The sequence below is a fragment of the Anopheles stephensi genome, unplaced genomic scaffold (assembly GCF_013141755.1).
Source record: "Anopheles stephensi strain Indian unplaced genomic scaffold, UCI_ANSTEP_V1.0 ucontig4, whole genome shotgun sequence".
NCBI lineage: Eukaryota > Metazoa > Arthropoda > Insecta > Diptera > Culicidae > Anopheles > Anopheles stephensi.
This window is the reverse complement of record NW_023405346.1, coordinates 24,120-42,966: the sequence shown is the minus strand read 5'-3', so window position 1 is coordinate 42,966 and position 18,847 is coordinate 24,120. Positions and strand designations below refer to the sequence as shown.

Here is an 18,847-nt window from a genome sequence, read left to right as displayed (position 1 = left end):
AGTAATTAATGTTCTCTTAATGTCGCCCATTACAGCGTTTGAATTTATCGTAATCTTTTCTTCTGTGATAAGATTATGGGATTTGAGAGTAGCGAGAAGAAGAAGCTATCTAAAAAAGAATCGCAAGGAAAGTGTCTATTAATCCACTTTATTAAAGTGCTAGATATAAACTTCAAACCCCAAAAATTTTGTTTTATGATTTAATAACAACAGTCTGCCCTTATTTTAGAATATTCATTTAACTGTGAAAAATATAAAACCGTGCCGTAAAACCGTTCTGTTCGCACCACTGTTCTAACGTTATGCATCTTTTCTCTCATGCCTTGTCTGCAAAAGTCATTAGAACATCACCAGCTAGAGAAATCATGTATGCAGTATCTCTCCAGTGTTCTCACATTTCCGCCAGTTTTTCCCCTTAAAATCATTCTACTCTAACGGCAGGAAACGGCAACAGAGCACAAAATAATATCCTCTATCGTTCTAGACCTAGGGCCACATTATGGTCAACGCTAGCATTGACCGAGTGGATCACATTGCTCCCAGCAAAACATACACACAAACACGGTACGGCAAAGAAAGATTGAGTGAAACCGAAACGATGCCGAGCCAGAAAGGTGAACGGGACGATGCGTACGAGCGACAGTGTAATGTCATCACGATAATTAAGATTAAATGATGCATGATGAGTTGGAGGATGGTCGAGGGGTCGGCCACACCAGAGAGCGCGACCTAATGGGAAAGAAAACCTCCGAAAGGAGCAGTGTCTGCGAGATGGAAAAAGAAAACAGAAAAATGCGTTCAATGAGTGAATGGTGATGGTGAATGGAAAGATTATTCGAAGGGCCGGTTCCGAAAACCGAACACAAAAGGCAGACACTGGCGTGCGTTGGAAGCGCCGGTCCGGACACTGGCAGTCATTTTACGATTTAATTAATTTCGCCTCATTCATTTTCGTTTCGAAGTGAAAATGTTCGTTTACCCATCCAATTCCGTGCGGGACAGTGCGGTTCGTGCGTGCGGGACGACAAGGAAATGGACATCGGGAAAATGAGGACCTGCATGGAATGGAAATCATTAGAGGATACGATGTGGAAAAGATTTCTCATCCTTCTGCTGCTGGTGCTCTTCCTAGCACGGACAGGGATAGTGGAAGATTGTGTCGTGTTCGGTCTTTAAGAAAGTGTCCCTTCTTTGTAAGGGGGTGAGAAGTTTCTAGCACCGTTGGTTTTTTCCCGGGTCGAGGAAACCCGGTGAACTTTGAAAGTATTTCCGATCCCTGCCGAATGATCTCCCGTCCCGTCTGTAACGGTTCAGTGGATGGGCTTGGGCTTCAGATTTCACGCCAATAAGAAGATCTTAATTGAAGATTGGAACTGTTTGCGGAAGTTAAGTGCCTGAACGGATGTCTAATAGAAACTGCTACACCACCTCCACGCTCACGTCACCACAGTGAAGCCGCAGCGGTTTGCGTGGGAATCGCGATATAGAATTGAGCGATATTTTTAATAACATGCCGCACTCTGATGGTGGTGGAAAATGAAGAGATTAATTTTCTTTTCAGCTGAAATGAAACCGATTTCCCGCAACTTGTTTTCGCTGCACCCCTCAGTGCGATTGACCATACGGATACGTTCCTTCCGGCAAACAACAAGCGCATAAAAGTCGCTTAGGATATTATTTTCTTATTGCGACATAAATATTTCCCGAGGCCCCCCCGCCACAATTTATGGTGCCGCTTCATACGGCATACAAACATTCGAAAGAACGGCCCAGCATATTTTCGGGAATATTTGCATAAAAAATCGCAGCCAAAGGCAATCGAAATCGATTGAACTGAGTAAAATTCCGCAACAAACCTCCATACACGGGAATGTTTGCCCTCCCCGTCCGTGTGCGGTGAAGCCTGTTGGAAACAATTTTCATCGATTTTCCATGATTTTTTATAAGCAACACGGTGGAACAGGGCACGAACGGTAGGTCACAAACACATACCGTCTGCCTGTTTATGGTGGCTGAATATGTGTGCGTATCGGAAGTACGGAGGTCTCGTTCGACTTTCCTTAGACGACTTGATTCCCCCCGGCTGTGGTGCTTGTTTTGCCTGGAAGGGATCGCCTAGAACCGCAGCATGATGATTGAGCGCGAACCAAAAGCCAAGAATGCCATTGCCATAAAATGTTTTAACGAAACACGGGCGAGAGGCAGGCGAAAGCCTTTGGCTTGGTATCCTGCCAAAAAAGAAAACGGCAAGCTCACAACCCCAACCGGACCGAAGAAACGTGCCGTGTGAAAGGTCAGTCCGACCATATTCGATACGTTGCTGTATGTTGCGAATGGCTACGGGGGAATAAACTCGGCTGTTCTTCTTTCGATCCAGCCCGACCGGGCGAGAGTCTTAAATTGCTGAACCTTCTGAAGGTTCTTGAGCAAAATAATAAAATGAAGAGAGAAAAGAAGAGTAAGAGGGCACGCGAGTAAAGGAATTCAATACGCTTTCCTTGGGTGTACTACTACACCCTTAGGTGATCAATAAAAATTGGCCTCCTTCCTTTGTTCTTTCTCTCTCTTTTTTTTAAATGCGACGATTCTTTGCTGACCAATGCGGACTTTGGAAGAACGCTTGGCGAAACCTCAAACGTCTCACACTCCAAGGGGACCAGTAAAACGGATGAAATAGAAACCGACCAAAAAATCGGCCGAAGCCACACAGTGTTGGCTTTGCGTCTATTACCCTGATGGTAAGATGAGGTCAGCCTTACATTGCTTTTCACTTGGCGCTTTCACTGCTGGCTCTTTCTCCCACTTGGTGCCTGCCCTTTTGTTTCCATCGTGGGTTTTCTTTGCCGTGTTTTTTTTTTTCGGGTTTCCTCTTGCTTCACCAATTCTCGCCGACACCTTGCGCGCCTTGCTTGCCGTCAGTATCGTCGGAGCGCACCGGAAGCACAGCTTTACTACCACCATCGACCAACGAAACCTAATAAATGTGGGTCCGATACATAAAACTGTGAACTTTAACACGCAATCAATTTTGTTTACAATATTTCTTCATTCAATTACTGGTGGTCATCCCAACGAGGGTCGTGGGAACTGGAAATGTAGTCTGGAAGTGGACGTAACGAAACGAGAGGTTGAATTCTCGTTTCTTGGATTCGGTATTTTTAAGACGAACCACTTGCCAACAAATAAATCTCTCAGACAATCATTTTCCTTTGAAGAAGCCTTATCGTTTGTAAACAGATTGACGTTTGATTTAAAGTTCTACTGAACGAGGGCAAGCAAGTTGTTCATCGTCAGCTTTAAAACAACTCCAATTCTCTCCCCCAAACCAATAGCCATGTCTAAGACTGACCGTAAATTACCCTATTTATCAAGCGATCCGATCCATCGCTACAGAACACTAAATTTCCTCAGGGATGTGTGTGACCCTGTCATGGCGCTTAACGATTCGTCACCGAGCAGCATACACACTCGACTGTGATGCACGCCTGTGTCTAACAATCGCTAACCTATACGATCGACCCGACCACACGTGTGTCAATTCCCAGCTCTCATCAGCCAAAGTTCATCAAGGGAGAAAAGTCAAGCCACACTCTAAGAACATCGCATCCACTCACAATGTGTCGGAAGATATTGCGCTCCCTCGTTCCCACTAGACGCCGTTCTACCGTCAGTTCGTGACACCTGTTCCACCGTTCGGTGCGGTTTGCTCCATTCGAGTGACTTTTCGTAGAAGTATACATTTCAATAAACATGATCGAATAAATAAGCCTCCAGAATATCTACCCTCTTCGGTCCCTGGTAACGTTGGCACCAAACATACATAATACCAGTTTCACGATCCCGAGCACGCGTTCTACCACCATACGTGCGGATTGCCTACCATGCAGGCACAATATACTGCCGTTGTCTAGTATTTTGGTGCTCTTTGGCTTTTTTCATCGGCAGCCGCAACAACCAGGGATGAGAAAAGAATAGTCTTTGCCGATAAAAATGGTCTCTCCATTTTTCCTCCAGTGGGAAAATTGTGAGGTTAAAGGTGAATGTTTTACGCTTCGTTTGACAGTTGTCGCTCTTCGAAAGCTTACAGAAACATGAATTTGATAGATGTGATTATTTTTATTCCTTTTAAGCTTGTAACAAAAAAATTTAATGCATGAAATTTCCAGTAAAATCTGTTCTGAAAACTTGAGATTAAATTGTAACATATTTATGCTAAAACCCCTTTTTCTAGCAAACGCTAAATTTTGAACCTAACAGTCAATACTCTTTGAACAATTCGAAACAACACGCATTTTCAAAGGCTCTTCCAAGCTTTCCAAGAAATTGCAAACCACGAAGCAGTTACTCGAACCTCAATAAATCTAAATTCTTAAGAATACAACCTGTTAATATGAATTATTCGCCTGATGCTTGTTGCGTCAAGCACGATAATCTAATTGGTTCCGATTTTACGGCCAACCATATTTCGCACTCCCTTGTCTTCCGGCATCGTTCCCTCTGGTGGGAAGCTCTTCCCTCTAAATGGCTCAAACCGGAGCATGAGATTGTTGCCATGAAGCCGACAATTTTGTGTTTTCCGGCGGCAACCACCGAAGCGGAACAAATTATGGTGTCATTAGCGCTTGGCCCGTTCGTCCGTTCGATTCGAGGCTACTCGTGCTGTGTTCCGTGGTGTAATTGATTTAATGATAACGTTTTTGGTAAATATTTAAGCTATTCCGTCGGTGGTGATCTAATCTGTTCCAGCTGTTCCACTTTGGTTCGATGCTGAGTATAGTATACGGGGCACGAATAGAATTCATAGTATTAAAAGATCAATGATTTTATTCAAAACTTGCAGGAAGTTTACATTTAATGATGTTATGGGCATAAACATAATTTTTCCTGTGCTTTCCTTCATTTATTACTCTGTAGGCAATCCAACACCAAAGATTACCTGGTCCAGCAATGGCAAGACGTTGCCGAGTGCAATGATCGATTATGCACACGAATCGACGCTTAGCAGTCGACTCGTGGTGAGAAATCTGTCCCGTGCCCACCAGCACAGCGTGTACAGCTGTCAGGCGAGTAACTTTTACCGGCGAAACGTGACCGCCAACGTGACGATAGAGTTACGATGTAAGTAGATTCTTCATTTCTGCAACGTAGTTAAGAAAGCAACAATCGTTCGCTAATATCCATTTTCTTTCAGTACGACCTTTAACAGTGGAGATCGTGAATGGTAGCAGTCCACTGTCGGCCGATCGACGCTACATCGTGCAGTGTCATTCGGTGGGTTCAAGACCTCCAGCAAAAATCACTTGGTGGATGGGTGGCGTGCAGCTGACGGCAACAAATCAAACGGTAGGTACCATCGGAATCCCCTATTAAACTTTCTGTCCCATAAAATACATAACTAATGTAAGTCACAATGCTAAGTCTAGTTATCTTAAAACTGAAAATTTTCTTAAATTTTTATTTAGAATATTTTAATCAACTGCTTAGAGTATTCTAACTTCCTGACGATAGCGGAACATTATGCATTAAACATTCTTCCATTGAATATCTTTTCTAACATCCTGCCATATCATTTCAATTTAAAATAAAATTCCTAAAAAACTCTTCACCGTTGGATGCGAAATTGCTCGCCGGTTGTGTTGCGCCTCATATCAGCTTATCACCGTTCGTGCAAGCTGGAGCACCTTCGTCAAACTTAACTTTTTAACCTAAATCCCACCCAGCTGGGGGCGATGTAATGGTACTGTTATTGTTATTCGCACTCTCACGCCAGCTGGTGTGCTAATTTTGCCTTCCCCAGCCAACGATTTCACACTTCCGTGTTCGTGGCACAACTCGTTTGTGTGGGGCGAACCTTTTTACTTTTTTCCTTTTTTTCTAACACTCACTCACACATACGATCGTTAGCCTTATCCTTTCGGCCGCAATAGAATTAAATGCTCGAATTCGGGTGATTTTCAAAGCAGTGAGCCAGAACAGAAAAAGCAGCCCAGAAAACAACCACTATTAATGGAGTCGTGAGTGAATTGGGCTCCAGCGTCATTCAGACACTTCTGTGCCTGGGGATGGTGTAAGTGCAGCACACGTTTCACTATAGCGAAAACCTTCGAACGGTAAACAGGGATTTTCTTTCCTTTCCCAACCCAAAATGGCGTTAGGCAGTGCAGATAGGCACCGTTCAAAATAGGATACGGGTGCACGGTGCCGGGCCCGGGTTCGGGTGCTTCTTCCGGTTCTTGGTTCGCCGATCCATTAGGGAAACGATTTGTACCCAATTGATGGTAACGAGAAGCTAACCGTGCGATTTTGGCGAGGTACACATTTGCTGCTTCACTTTCATCCAAAAGTTGCAGCCACCATTTCGGTACCGTTTCTTTAATGGTTATGGGTCAGGGGATGCTCAGCCGCTTCGGCATATGTCAGCGCATGGAATGAGCTAACAGGTTTTCAAGTGTCCCTTTTTCTAAAACGTAAAACCATAATCGGTTGATTGAGCCGTTTACTTGCATTTAATTTCCCCAAACTGAGTATATCCCTTAATAAGGGAAAAGCGAAACAAGTACCTCATTTTCAAATCGAATTTAAAAACGATCCAAAATGGAGTTGTAATGCTCCGGCGCTCCGTTACAGAGGCAACAAAAAATGCGCCACAATGTGCTTTTTTGTTACGTTTGGGTGCGCACAGCGGAAAAAAGGGTGAAAAACATTCTTTTATCATGAATAAATCACTTGTTACATCATTCATAAGCCTGTGTCAGTCCGTTCAGCCGCCCCCCATTCGTTGACGAGCCCTTTTTGTGAACCGCAATGCAGTGGAGCTTGGAAAGCAAAAAAAAATGCCCTTACTACACACAGCTCCTCCCAACGGATAAGTAATGAAAAATCTTCATCTTTGTTTCCGAGAGTTTTCGCCAAAGCATCCCAACAATGGGTTGGGATTTGGTCAGCATTGCTATCATTCTTCGGTGCTTCACCAGAATCCTTTTAGGAGAATTTAATTTATGGCGTCCATTTTTCCCAAGCCGACGGTCCCATTGCCCATGGAGGGAGAGGTAGCAGCAGGAGTGCAAAACTGACCATTGGGCGCAAGAAAGGGGGCAAAAAACGCTGCAACACATCACGGGGCTGGTGTGTACTGGACTGGACTGGAAGAAAAAATAGCGCAACAGCGCTACCAGACTGTACCAGGGATGCCACGGCATAATGTAGGCGATATTCATTACGAGGAAAAATGAAAGGATTATTAAAATTATCCCTCCTACAAAGTCACTGTCATGTAGATTGTGATGAAATTTGCATCATCTTTTCCAAGCGAAAATGGTGCTTATTTTTTGTGTTTTGTTTTTTTTCCGGCTCATCCTATTATATTTCTTCTCGGAACTGTGTCTCTCTACCACACGCTAAATAAAGGGACGGATCCGTGTCAAAGGATTCGTCCACAAGGCAACAACAACAAAAATCACTACATCACTACAATGTTTCAAATTTATCCTCATCAAGCAACAAAAATGGCTGTTTTGTGTGCCGTTTATTTTGCTTCACTAAGCTGTTGCTTGTACGATCAGTTCGTCGGGTTGTGTTGGTTAACGTTTACGTTACTTGTGGTGTTACACAGTTACAATGTATGCAAATGTATCTTATACATCAGTTAATGTATTATGCGAACAAATACAACATCATAAAGTTCGCCTAAGGTGATCTTAAATGGTACATCAGTTCTTTGGTTTACAAAACTGAGCTTGATCACATATTAAAACTATTGATTTGAACATTATACGGAGTTTACTATTCCTTAGACAATCATTAGAATAGCTGTAAAATTTCAACATCAACATGTTACAATCGATATAACAGCTGAAGAATATTTTATAACACAACGTCAGGCTCGGTTTTTATGCAAGCAGCTAGAAGATAAGCAAGAGTTTTTTTTGAAAATGTTTATGCTATCGAACTCCGCAATGTTGGTGCCATTCGAATGCTCAGTGCGTGGACTGGTAAGCCTTGTAAGATTTACTCGGTTTCCCAAAACGTAAACATTTTCCTGGTGTGAATGTACTAGACTCAACTTATTTGCTTTAATGCTCCATTCTCTAATATGTTGTACCATTTTGCCTGCCTCAAGTTTTATGTAGCACCAAAACAAGAAAACAACATCAACGAACCTTCGTTTCAGCTTTATACTTCCCTCTATAACAGTCTCCATTTATCTTCTGTCTTCATTAAAGATAAATACATTTTTCGACCGGCACGAACACAAAAAACAAAACGCCCAACGCCGGTCCGAAATTTATCCACATTATCCTTCCAGCGCCAGATTCATGTACCGGTACCGCGCACCGCGTGTTTATTGTCCGGAAGGGATAATTACTCACCTGTATTGCTTCATCATAACCTGGGGAAGGAATTTTTTATCTTGCTACCCGTAACACGAAAAGAACTGCGAAATCCTTTTTGGCTGGCCTCTACTGCACACGAATAATGAGTTGCTTTGTAGCGGGTCGTCTTCTCTTCATCATCATCCTCAGGGATGCGGCCCGGGATTGTTCCCAATCCCCATTTACGCCCACACGCCAAAAAAAAACAGACCCTCATTTACATTTTCATTCACTAATCTTTCTTACGGGAAGGTACATTTTTGTGTAGCTCGGGTTTTCGATTTGTGTGTGTATGTGTGTGTTCTCCACGAAAATGATTTTCTCGTTTCTATTTCCTTTCATTCACGATTCTTTTTTCCTTTTTTCTCGCTCTCTTTTCCGGCTTCATCCAGACGTCCGAGGACGGAAACAGTACGCTAGCGTCGCTCAGCTTCACGCCGACCCGCGAAGACCATGGCAAAACGTTGATCTGCCGGGCGACGAACGAGCTGGTGAAACGGGGGACCAAGGAGACTTCGATGAAATTAAACGTCTTCTGTAAGTAACCTGTACCGTCTCGTAACATCATCCATTCACTTACCGCATCCATCCGCATACCGACCCGTAAGTGCGCTATCCTTATCACCCTGAACGGACAGCAAAACGTCACGATTTCACGTCACGGAGTCGGTTTGTCCGTTGGCCTGGCTCTCCACACCAACCGGATTCGTAGCCGTTTTGCAAATGCAAATGAATCGTTTAATTTAACGTTTTATCAGCACTGTCGGGACCTTCTGATTTTTCATTTACGTTTAATTTCGGTTTAAGCAAAGCGACAACAAGCAGAGAAAAAAAAAGACACGCACCCAAAAGCCGGAACCGTGGAGCCTGATAAAGGCCATACGGTAAAATGAGATTAAAGCAAAATCTCTTGCCCTATCTCCGGAATAAAATGGAACGAAATAGGCCTTTTTAGAAGCCGGGGGAGAAAAAAAAGCTTTCTTTCCGGTCCAAGCGATAAGAAAGAACGCTCGTAGAAGGCAACCGGACGCAAATTCGCTAAACGGACAATTTATTCTGGACAATTGTCACCTGCCCGATGCTTCTGCTGTGTCGCTTGTGAGAAACCAAACACAGCTAAATGTCATGCGGTCCGGTCTGGCCGGGAAATTCCATATCCAGAAGCCCCCAGAACGCTTACTCATCGTGTTTTCTTCTCGATTCACTTTTTTTTGAGAAGTAAGCAACACATCAACAGTAGGAAGAAAAAAAAACCCCCGATGAACTTCTTTAGTCAAACACCTAAAGAATCCTTCCGAGAAATTTGGCCTCACACACCCATTTACATCGAGGTCATCAAGCAACAACAAAAAAACCAACAACAGTCCCGGGATCCTGTCCTATCTGTTGTGTGAGACCGAAAAGTCGGGCGGAGCATACGGTCGACGATTTGGGGATCCAATTTTGCGTCTACACTCCAGGAAAAGTATTGTTCTTTTCGTGCTAGGCAAACATTCGCTCACTTCACTTATTTACATTGGTCACCGGGATCAAAAGAATCCCCAAAGTCCCCCCGCTGCCGACTACGTGCAATGGTTGTGTTTAATAGGACAGCAGCACCCAACGGGCAGCGAGCGTTGTAGTGTGGCTGGGAGTTCTGTTTGTGTGTGCCAAAATGAGACAGAAGCGCCAGCGGAGCGAGAATGAAGCGACGTTGCTATCGAATAAATTAAAAGGGTTTTCCAAATGGGTAAACAGTCAAGGGACCAGAAACAAAAAAGGGCCACCATCGACCCATTCCCACCGTTGAGCCCCGTGAGGATGGTAGAACGTGAAACTTGGAGTCATAGTGAAAACTGCAACGGTTGACTTGTTTTTAAGGGGCTTGAAATGGCTCGTTTACAGGTCGGAAAACTCTGCCCACAATCCTCCCGGTGAACGAGGCGCAGGATCGAACTGTTACACCGAAAAACCATGACCCGTTTTTCTGCGGTAAATGACTTTTCCAGCCCCGTGTCCACAAACCATCCATGCTGTCTCCACGTTGGATCCGATAAAAAGACGATCGAAACCACAAACCTAACCAAACTAAAACCGAACCGGATGAATAGGGGGTACCGACACAGTTGGAACAGTGGGTTTGGGGTGAAAGTTTTTCCCCTGAACCCTACCTACACTTATGTTACAGGTTCCAGGAACCTAATCAATGTAGCCCGTTTTCGGTGGAAGAATAATTTAGAAGCGTGGGCGATGACAATGAATCCATCACCTTGATGATGGCTGCCGGCTGCTAGGTAATCCGTGGCAAATCGCGATATAGTGTTACAAAGCTGGGTCCTGCTGTCTGCTTCCCCTGTTTTGTTGTACCTTGTTGTGGTTTAGCGCCAACGCTGGAAAGATACGCTGTTTTGTTGACACCAAAGCACCGACATAGTTCACCAAACCGGTCGCTCACCGGGTACCGAGAATCTGAAATCACACAAAATCATTTAATCAATCTTACCATTTTCTCGCGAAAACAATCACTCGGGCACATCCATTTGCCATCCAGCTAGCGGTGAACTATGGTGAGTGAAATAGAGAACTAGGGCTTGGGTTCGCTATCTACCGTGGTAAGATTATCTTCTAATGAACGCTTGATTGGTGGTGCGAAAGTTGTGCGGACAAAGTTTGATGGAAAAAGTCTAGCGGATATCAGCTAACTTTTACTTCTATCCTATTGTAAGAGAACTAGGTAAAAACCTTGAAACAAAAATATTGGTGTTCTGCTAGTTTAAGAACGTGTTAAAACTTCTCGAAAAATATTACCATGAAAACTTAAAAAGGGAGCATTTTAAGTTCAATCGAAAGACTTGTAAAGTTCTTCGAACCGATGAAGACGATACTTACTTACGATACTGTTTATTATTCTCGTTAGGCTATAAGAGCTTTACTTATAGAATTCCAAGAAATATCTCAAGATTCTAGAGTAATTACCATGGATAAGCACTTTTAACGACTGCTACACTTTGTCCGATGACCTCTACCCATAATGAATAGCTGTCCATCATAATTAATCCTCCTTCTTCTTTTTTACCCACCAGTATGATTAAGAAAAACACATAGATTGCTTCCTGTACACGATATATTTGTCATTGCTGTACAAAATTAGTCCACCAGTAGACATTTTTCCCCCAAAGTATGAAACATGAAAAACATTTCCATACCGGAAAACCGGATAAATTACGTGACAACACGATAAGACTCCGCACGGTTATGACCGTAAAGGGGATTAAAATTATCCCACCAGAGGTGAAAGTTTCCTCCGAAAATTTACCCAACGGCATAGCACAGGCGTATTTATGTATTCATATTCTACGCCGTTGAGAATCGTATTCCCTCCGTTGCGTATTATCGCTCTGCCCATGTACGTATACACCATATATGGCGTTGATCCATCATTTCATTATCACGTCATACATATCACGAATGCACACACACACACCTTCACACCGACGAGGGATAAACATCGAGACGGAAGGGATAAAATGGGTGCGCTAGTCTCTAGCTGTAGACTCCCCTTCGAATTGTGACGCTTTTCGCACCTCGCATGCTGGCAGTCATTAAAATTAAATCGGATTTCATTAGATTTATACGATCCCAGACTCATTATGAATGTGTTCCGGTGTGTATGAAGCCGGCAGCTCGAATCCAACAGCGAACGGAACGAACCACCGCCTCATCAATGGCAGCGATGAAAGGTGGGCAGACATCTCGTTGTGCCGACACACCGCGCCCCTAAATACGCCAGGTCCTTCCGGCTAAACCCGTGTACTTCGGGTGTCCTCCCAGTACCAGTCGCTGGTGTACAGGGCACATTTTGGCACTGCCACTACGAATTGGAGCAAAGAAAGCGGAAGAAAAAATTAACCATAAGGGCTTCCCTGTTCCATGGCGAATGTGTTTATGCATTTTTTGTTGTTGCTTCTGTCGTTGTTTTTTTGTTTTCGGATTCTCTTCCCTGTATGTATGCGTATGCGCTCGCTCGCTACACGTCGGCAAAGTACACTTTTTACGGGCAAATCATTTGCATCTGGGGAAATGCAGATAGCGTTACAGCTTCTAAATGGTTTATTTAAAAATGATTTGTACCTGGGACCGACCGATGGTGGTGGGCGCGACACACACACCGGACGGGTGATAAGGACCGTGGGTTTGAAGTTCTATTACATTGTTGTTGTCCTTCGCGTACCTACGCGTTGTGAAATGTTGTTTTTTGTTTTCAATCTACGGCGCGCTCGTGCTGTAATGCCAACATCCAAGGCCGCAGTGCCGTTCCTTTGCCAGTGGGAGAAATGCTTTTCGCCCGGCAAAATTGTCGCATCGGGGAATTCCTTTGGTAGTAAAGTTGTTTTTCGGTACATTTTGTGGGGATGTATTTTTTCCCCTTTGGTGGGAGCGAGCGAGTTTGCGTCCCAAACCGTGGGAGCTAAAACGAAAAGCTTCACTTAAACAAAACAGGAACCATTCCCAAGCACACACACACTACACAACGGCTTAGGTACGAGTACACCACCGGAGTACACCACCAGAGAATGTTCCATTTTCTTGACAGCCTTCAGAGAACGCTTGGCCGGTCGCATTATGGTGGTACAGTTTGTAACACTACTTTGAGACTTTTTTGTGTGTCCTAAAACCTTTTTTTAGCGTAGTTTTTGTTGCGTTGTCTTGCTAGTGCTAAAATATGCAAATGAATTTCCTCTAAGTGTGTCCTAAACGACCACTTCCAGCTTGAAGAGTGGAAGTGATAAGTCAACTTGCTCATAATTGTTCCATAAAATTGCGGAAGACATGTGTCTGAATGAGAAAAAACACTCATTAAATGGTTTGTTAGCATACTACTTAGAACACATGAGCAATAAAATAACTGGCACCATTCCGAATACAGATTAATCGTGTAACGATTTGAACGCAAAAACGATCAAAAATTTTTATTTTGCATAACTGCAAGCGTTTTGTTGATTCGAAGCTTAAACCTAAACGAAATGTTACTAAAATGCGTCTCATTTCGCGTGCTTGGCATTTTCAATGCATACCCCCAAATTCATAAGCAATAATATAATTTTCAGTTCATCTAAGAGTTTTTGAAAAACATTAACTAAATTCCTCTTCATTTATCAAAATAAAATTAAAACAAAATTGTCATTAAATCCCCTTGCAAACACATTCACACTCTCATACACATACAACCAGATATCCTCAAATTCTATAACCCCAAAACGCAAGGGACTACCATCTCCGGTACCGCCATCGAAGGCTTCGTTGAAAAGACATGCTTTATGGGTGTAATAAGCCACACTCTGTAGTACAAATTCGGTCCGAATGATTCATTGTAGCATTTCCACAGCCGTGCAGGAAGCGAGCGCTCTCGAGTGTCGAGTCGGCTCGTCGTCCGAAAAAGGGATTCCGATTCGTTGTCAGTGTGTTGTCCCAGCTGTCATTAAGCGATGCTCCGATGCTGGTCTCCGTGCTGACGATGATGATGTTACTGTTACTAATTTACATTAACTCTTAAAAGCTAAACTTCTCATTCGGTTTGCGAAACCACACGGAACAGTCCCTTAAACCAGGGACTGGAACAGATCCCAACGGGTGGCCCACATGTTCTGTGCCGTACCCGTTGCGCTGGGTCACCGTCCCGTTCACACTCCTCCGACAAGGTGTGAAGACGGAGCAAAAATCATATCATCACTCTCGCTGGTGCGCCGGTTGCCCGTGCACTCGGCCAACCTAATGTGCAAACCGTCGACCAGGGAAAGGATGCTCGGAAACCGTACATACATTTTACATTAATTTATGCGTTGGAAGTGGTTCCTCCGGTTGCCATTCGTTTGCTGTATCGTATCGTGTACGTAGCAAAAGATGAAACGACCGCCCTTGGATGGACCACCGTGCCCGTAGCGCGTTCCGTAGCGCAACGATCCCACCGGGAGTGCCCACGGGACACTGGAGCATATTTCATAACTCTTCCGCCGGTTCGTCTATGCAGATGGCTTTTGCCTTTTCATTACGGGTACGAACCGGCGGTTTACCGGGGTTGGTGTCGGTGTGCCGAGCGTGCATGGAGTGCCTGGTGCCAGCAACCCAACAAACAAAAAAAAAAAAAAGGACAAAAGCCAAACCAACCGTTTCCACATAACGGCGGTTGCAAATGAAACACGGCGCGAGCGATAAGATAGTTTGTGGGAAGTCAAAGAACTGCTCTTTACTTTGCATTATTCACGCTCCCACTTTCCGACACGGTCGAAAAAAATGGGCTTTCGGTAAATATTTTAATGTTTTAAGTGCTTATGCAAAAACTTACTACCATCGCTACCTCTTAAATCGGTTCGGTGTGTTTGCCAGCAAGCCGTGCACCAAGGCCAATGTAATTTAGCTCTTTTTGGGGGCTTTTTACATTCTTACAATGCACCCTTACAAAAACAACTTTTAACTTTAAACAACTTTTAAACAACAGAAAGAATAAAGCTTTAAAACAGAAGCTATCAAACACAAGAAAACCTACCCTAAACTCATCAAATTAACCGAAGAATGTCTCTTTAGTTATGTTTTTAACAACCCAAAACGACTTTCCATTATAATTGTTACATTTTCCGTTCATTGAACACATCCACCGAACGACAGAATTGTAATCCAACTCACGAATGCCAGCTCATCTCGTACCGCCACAATGGTATTTAATTAGCTGCCGTCCCTGTTTCCCGAGCGAATCTCCCGCTTGCCTTCAGCTCTACCCAACGATCTACAGTAAGGAAAATGAACATCAGCTCAGAATTATACCGAGTTGTGCATGGTGCACTGAAAACAAGTACGTTGCTCAACCATCGACCACCGGACCATCAATCGCTCCCAACTTAGGCTGCTTAATTTTCCGGCATGTCACAATCGCTCGGAATCGATTCCTATCGAATCGCCTGCCGTCGAACTGCACCAAGGCTCCGAATGGCATCCAAAGATCTTTGTCCCCTGTCGCGAACCACCACGGAACCACGCGACCAATCTCTCCCGACCCAACCGTCTGCCGATGCAACCGCAAACATGAATTTGATTACGGTTTCATCCGCTGGCCGGTCCGGTCCGTCCGGCTGGTCACTCCGACGGACAACATTGGAGACATAATGAGCAATGCAACGGAAAATGGCGCTCGACTCGATTCCACCGAACGGCCGAACCGGTGTGCGCACGCACGAAGGATTGGCTCCTTCCCCCCGGGTAACCGGATACAGTTTGTTCAATTAGTGGTAAATTTGTGCCACTACGCCAAGGCCACCGAGCTGGCCGAAATTGACGGGCACGGGCCGCCACAATGGCAAGCAGGGTAGGTTAATTGATTTTGTCAGCTCCATGTGATGTCATCCGATCGTGTCCACTCGGAAAAGCCACAGCAGGTCCGAGGCTACCACCACCGGCAGAGCGGATCAGCAGCGGATGACCGTCGGTCGAGTGAGCGTGTTAATTTTGAATCAACCGTCGTCCAACCGTACCCCAGTCGGTTGGTCTATCAAACTTTTAAACCCCGTTTTCTGAAGGGGCATCGGTGAATCGATCCCACTTGAAAGCTGGCCCCCCCAACCAACTAATATCCGGTCGATCTCGATTAGACGGCTTTTCCGATGCGAACAAGGATAGAACGGAACACATTAGAACCTCGGGGAGGGAGCTCTTTGCGAGACATGTCTCTTTTATTGTATAGGGTTGTCGACCACATCCTCGATCCAATCCAATTCAAGCGTCCTACTCTTACTGTTCGAAAATCAATCCAATTTCAGGATGAAGTTATTCCATTTGATTCACTCACCAAACTGTTGATAGCGTTGTTCAAAGGCTTTTTCCTACCGAGCGATCGATAGGATTCCCCCAGCTCCTCAAGATTCAACCTATGTTCTAACTTTTCGATGTAGCTTCCGATGCTTTTGAACCATTGCCAATCGTAACACCTCCGGGGAGACTTCAAGATGGTTCAAATCTAAACACAACGAAGATAGAGCTATCTTCTGCCTGCTCCGTGTGTTAAGATTATCAGCTGGCCAGCATTTAATTTCTATTCCGGTCCATCGGCAGCCTCCCCCTTTTATTTCACCAGCACCGGACATCCGTTAACATTTTCATAATGATGGTGAAACTCAAACAAACCTTTTCCTGTTTGGTTTTCCAAGCACGAGAAGTGGCTCGCTTTGCTTCCACTACTACTTATACTAGTGGAATTGATTTTATTTCACAAGAAGGTTGCTTGTCTCGTGTTTTTTTCCATTCTACGCTTAAAATCTATCCAAGTTATGCGACTAGCATAAAACTCTTGGAATCATCCACTTATGCAAGCTGACAGTGGTCACACATCACAGGAAAGAAAGTCGATCCTTCGGAAGGCATTACTTTGCTAGCTAGTGCAAAAAGAAAGCAGCTAGATCCGTTTTTTGTTGCTTGTCAGCCTCTTCCAGTCACCACACCACAAAGTCGTATCGAGGTCAAGGAGCCGGAAACTTGAATCTTGTCCCGCTCTTCAACTTCCGGCTAGGCGAAAAGAGCAAACTTTAAGCTTCGAAAAAACTGAATCAAACATCACATGCTGTCTGTCCGGTGCGCTACGATTTGGCTGCGTTCGTTTCTCGCTCGGACCCATTTCACTTATAATCTAATTTCGTTCCGTATCATTCGCGTATCATGGTGGGGTATTTTAGGGTCAGTTTGGTTTTTTTTGTTGGCTATTTGACTTGCTTTTTTCACATTCGCTTTCGTACCCACATCATGCTCCGCCAGCAGTACATATGCCAGTAGTACTAGCGTGCAACGAACTGGAAACGTAGCAAAACCTTCCTAGTTCCTTTTGCGCTTCACAAAAGAAGGGAGGTTTTTTTAGTACTCGCCTCGTTCTATGCTGTTTTTCTTTTGCATTTGTTGTTGGATAAGACTTTTTTCTCTCTCTCTCCGTCTCTCGGTTTCCCTCGGTTTTTGGATCTACTTTCCATTCATGGTTTGGAAATGTTCCGCTAGAAATCTCTCGACATTTTTTCCCCCCCGAAAACTGTTTCACAGATACGCAAGGAGGTGTACTAGTGGATAGAATAGTTCGAGACTTTATACGTATCTAGTTTTTTTTTTGTCTTTCTCCTCCATCCGCATCTTCTCACCGCCTGACAGCTGCTGGGCAACGTTGACATGTGAACGCTGCTAAGGAGCCGTAGTATGCCTCCTCAAAGGACACAAACCATAGGATGCGAAAATGCCGAAAGGGAAGTCAACCGTACTATTAGAAATCTCAGTCACTCCATGGGCGCACCGAAGCGTACACCACCCGGGGAGTGAATCCAAGATGCGTCTTGGTTAACACCCTGCTACCAGGCGCTGCGAAAGTTTTCCCCCGTAGCAAAAACTTTTCCTATTTCACACCCATATCCCCATGGTTGCCCGATGGTGTCGGTTGTTTGGATGAACATGCGAGTTGACAGAGAAGGTGGTACGCTAAACCACATCACAGCGAACGTCACTGATGGTGGCGTGCAGTGTATGGAATGGTTGGCCGATCCCATGGGGTGTGCCAGGTTGGAATCACCCACCCTTGTGGGGGAGTTTATGAGGAGGACCAGGTAGAGGCTGGTACGGAACGGCACTCTTATAAGGTGTTGATGGTTTGGACGTCAATCGCACCTCGAACACGTTGTTGGGGTTGACAGGAGGCTTTCATCGGGTGTGGCAAAAACCGGAATGCTCAAAATTCATTTGACAGTGACAAAAACTGGGAACGACTGGATTCCATATTCATTGCGCTGGTACAGAACGACATTTGGGAGTTGAATAAATTCGCTTCCTTATTTTTATGTCAAGACCACCCAAACCTGCCTTAGAAGAGAATCGTATTACTATTAACTAAGTACTTCAAAAGAAAGTTTAAGAGAATGGCAAGAACATATAGTTTATTAATAACTACAATTAATCTGACACTTTACTAAAATGTCATAAGATAATTGTCGTTTCTACAACCAAACTAAATTATGACCATCACAACTCTCCATTGTGCACGTCACATTCCTGCCGTAAACAATGTCTCCTGCTGTAAAAGTTTCTCTAAACTTTAGATAAAATCTGACAAAACTTTGCTGCTATGAGTTTTGTTCCTAACGAGCACGTTGGACCATTCCTTCCATTAACTGTCCATGACGATCCACGTGCGACTGTTTTGACTAAACTTTCACAACGAGCGCTCACCGAAATTGACACTGATTTTCTTTGCTTCGTGTGAAACATCAATCCACCATTCAAGTTGCTCAACTTTAAAGACACCTCAAATGATCCGTAATCAAATCACCAACTGGACACACCAATCAACCATTAAGGACAATGCTCAAAATCTACTTTTGATGTTCACGAGAAAAATAATTCTCTTCAAATTCTTACGAGCTGAAAGCTTCGCTAGCTCTCGATGCTTTTTTCGCAATTTATTCTTTCATAATTCTTTTCCT

At 44.2% G+C, this 18,847-nt stretch overlaps 1 protein-coding gene across 5 annotated transcripts in view; it reads left to right on the top strand.

The window, feature by feature from the left end:
- LOC118516845 (hemicentin-1-like) overlaps nucleotides 1-18,847 on the top strand; it is a 116,799-nt gene that overhangs the window by 77,864 nt on the left and 20,088 nt on the right. For all 5 annotated transcript variants that reach the window (XM_036062697.1, XM_036062701.1, XM_036062699.1 and 2 more), the window contains 3 exons: nucleotides 4,915-5,118; nucleotides 5,192-5,343; nucleotides 8,765-8,909. In XM_036062697.1, coding sequence (XP_035918590.1) covers nucleotides 4,915-5,118; nucleotides 5,192-5,343; nucleotides 8,765-8,909 — 501 coding nt within the window. The remainder of the gene's footprint in view (nucleotides 1-4,914; nucleotides 5,119-5,191; nucleotides 5,344-8,764; nucleotides 8,910-18,847) is intronic.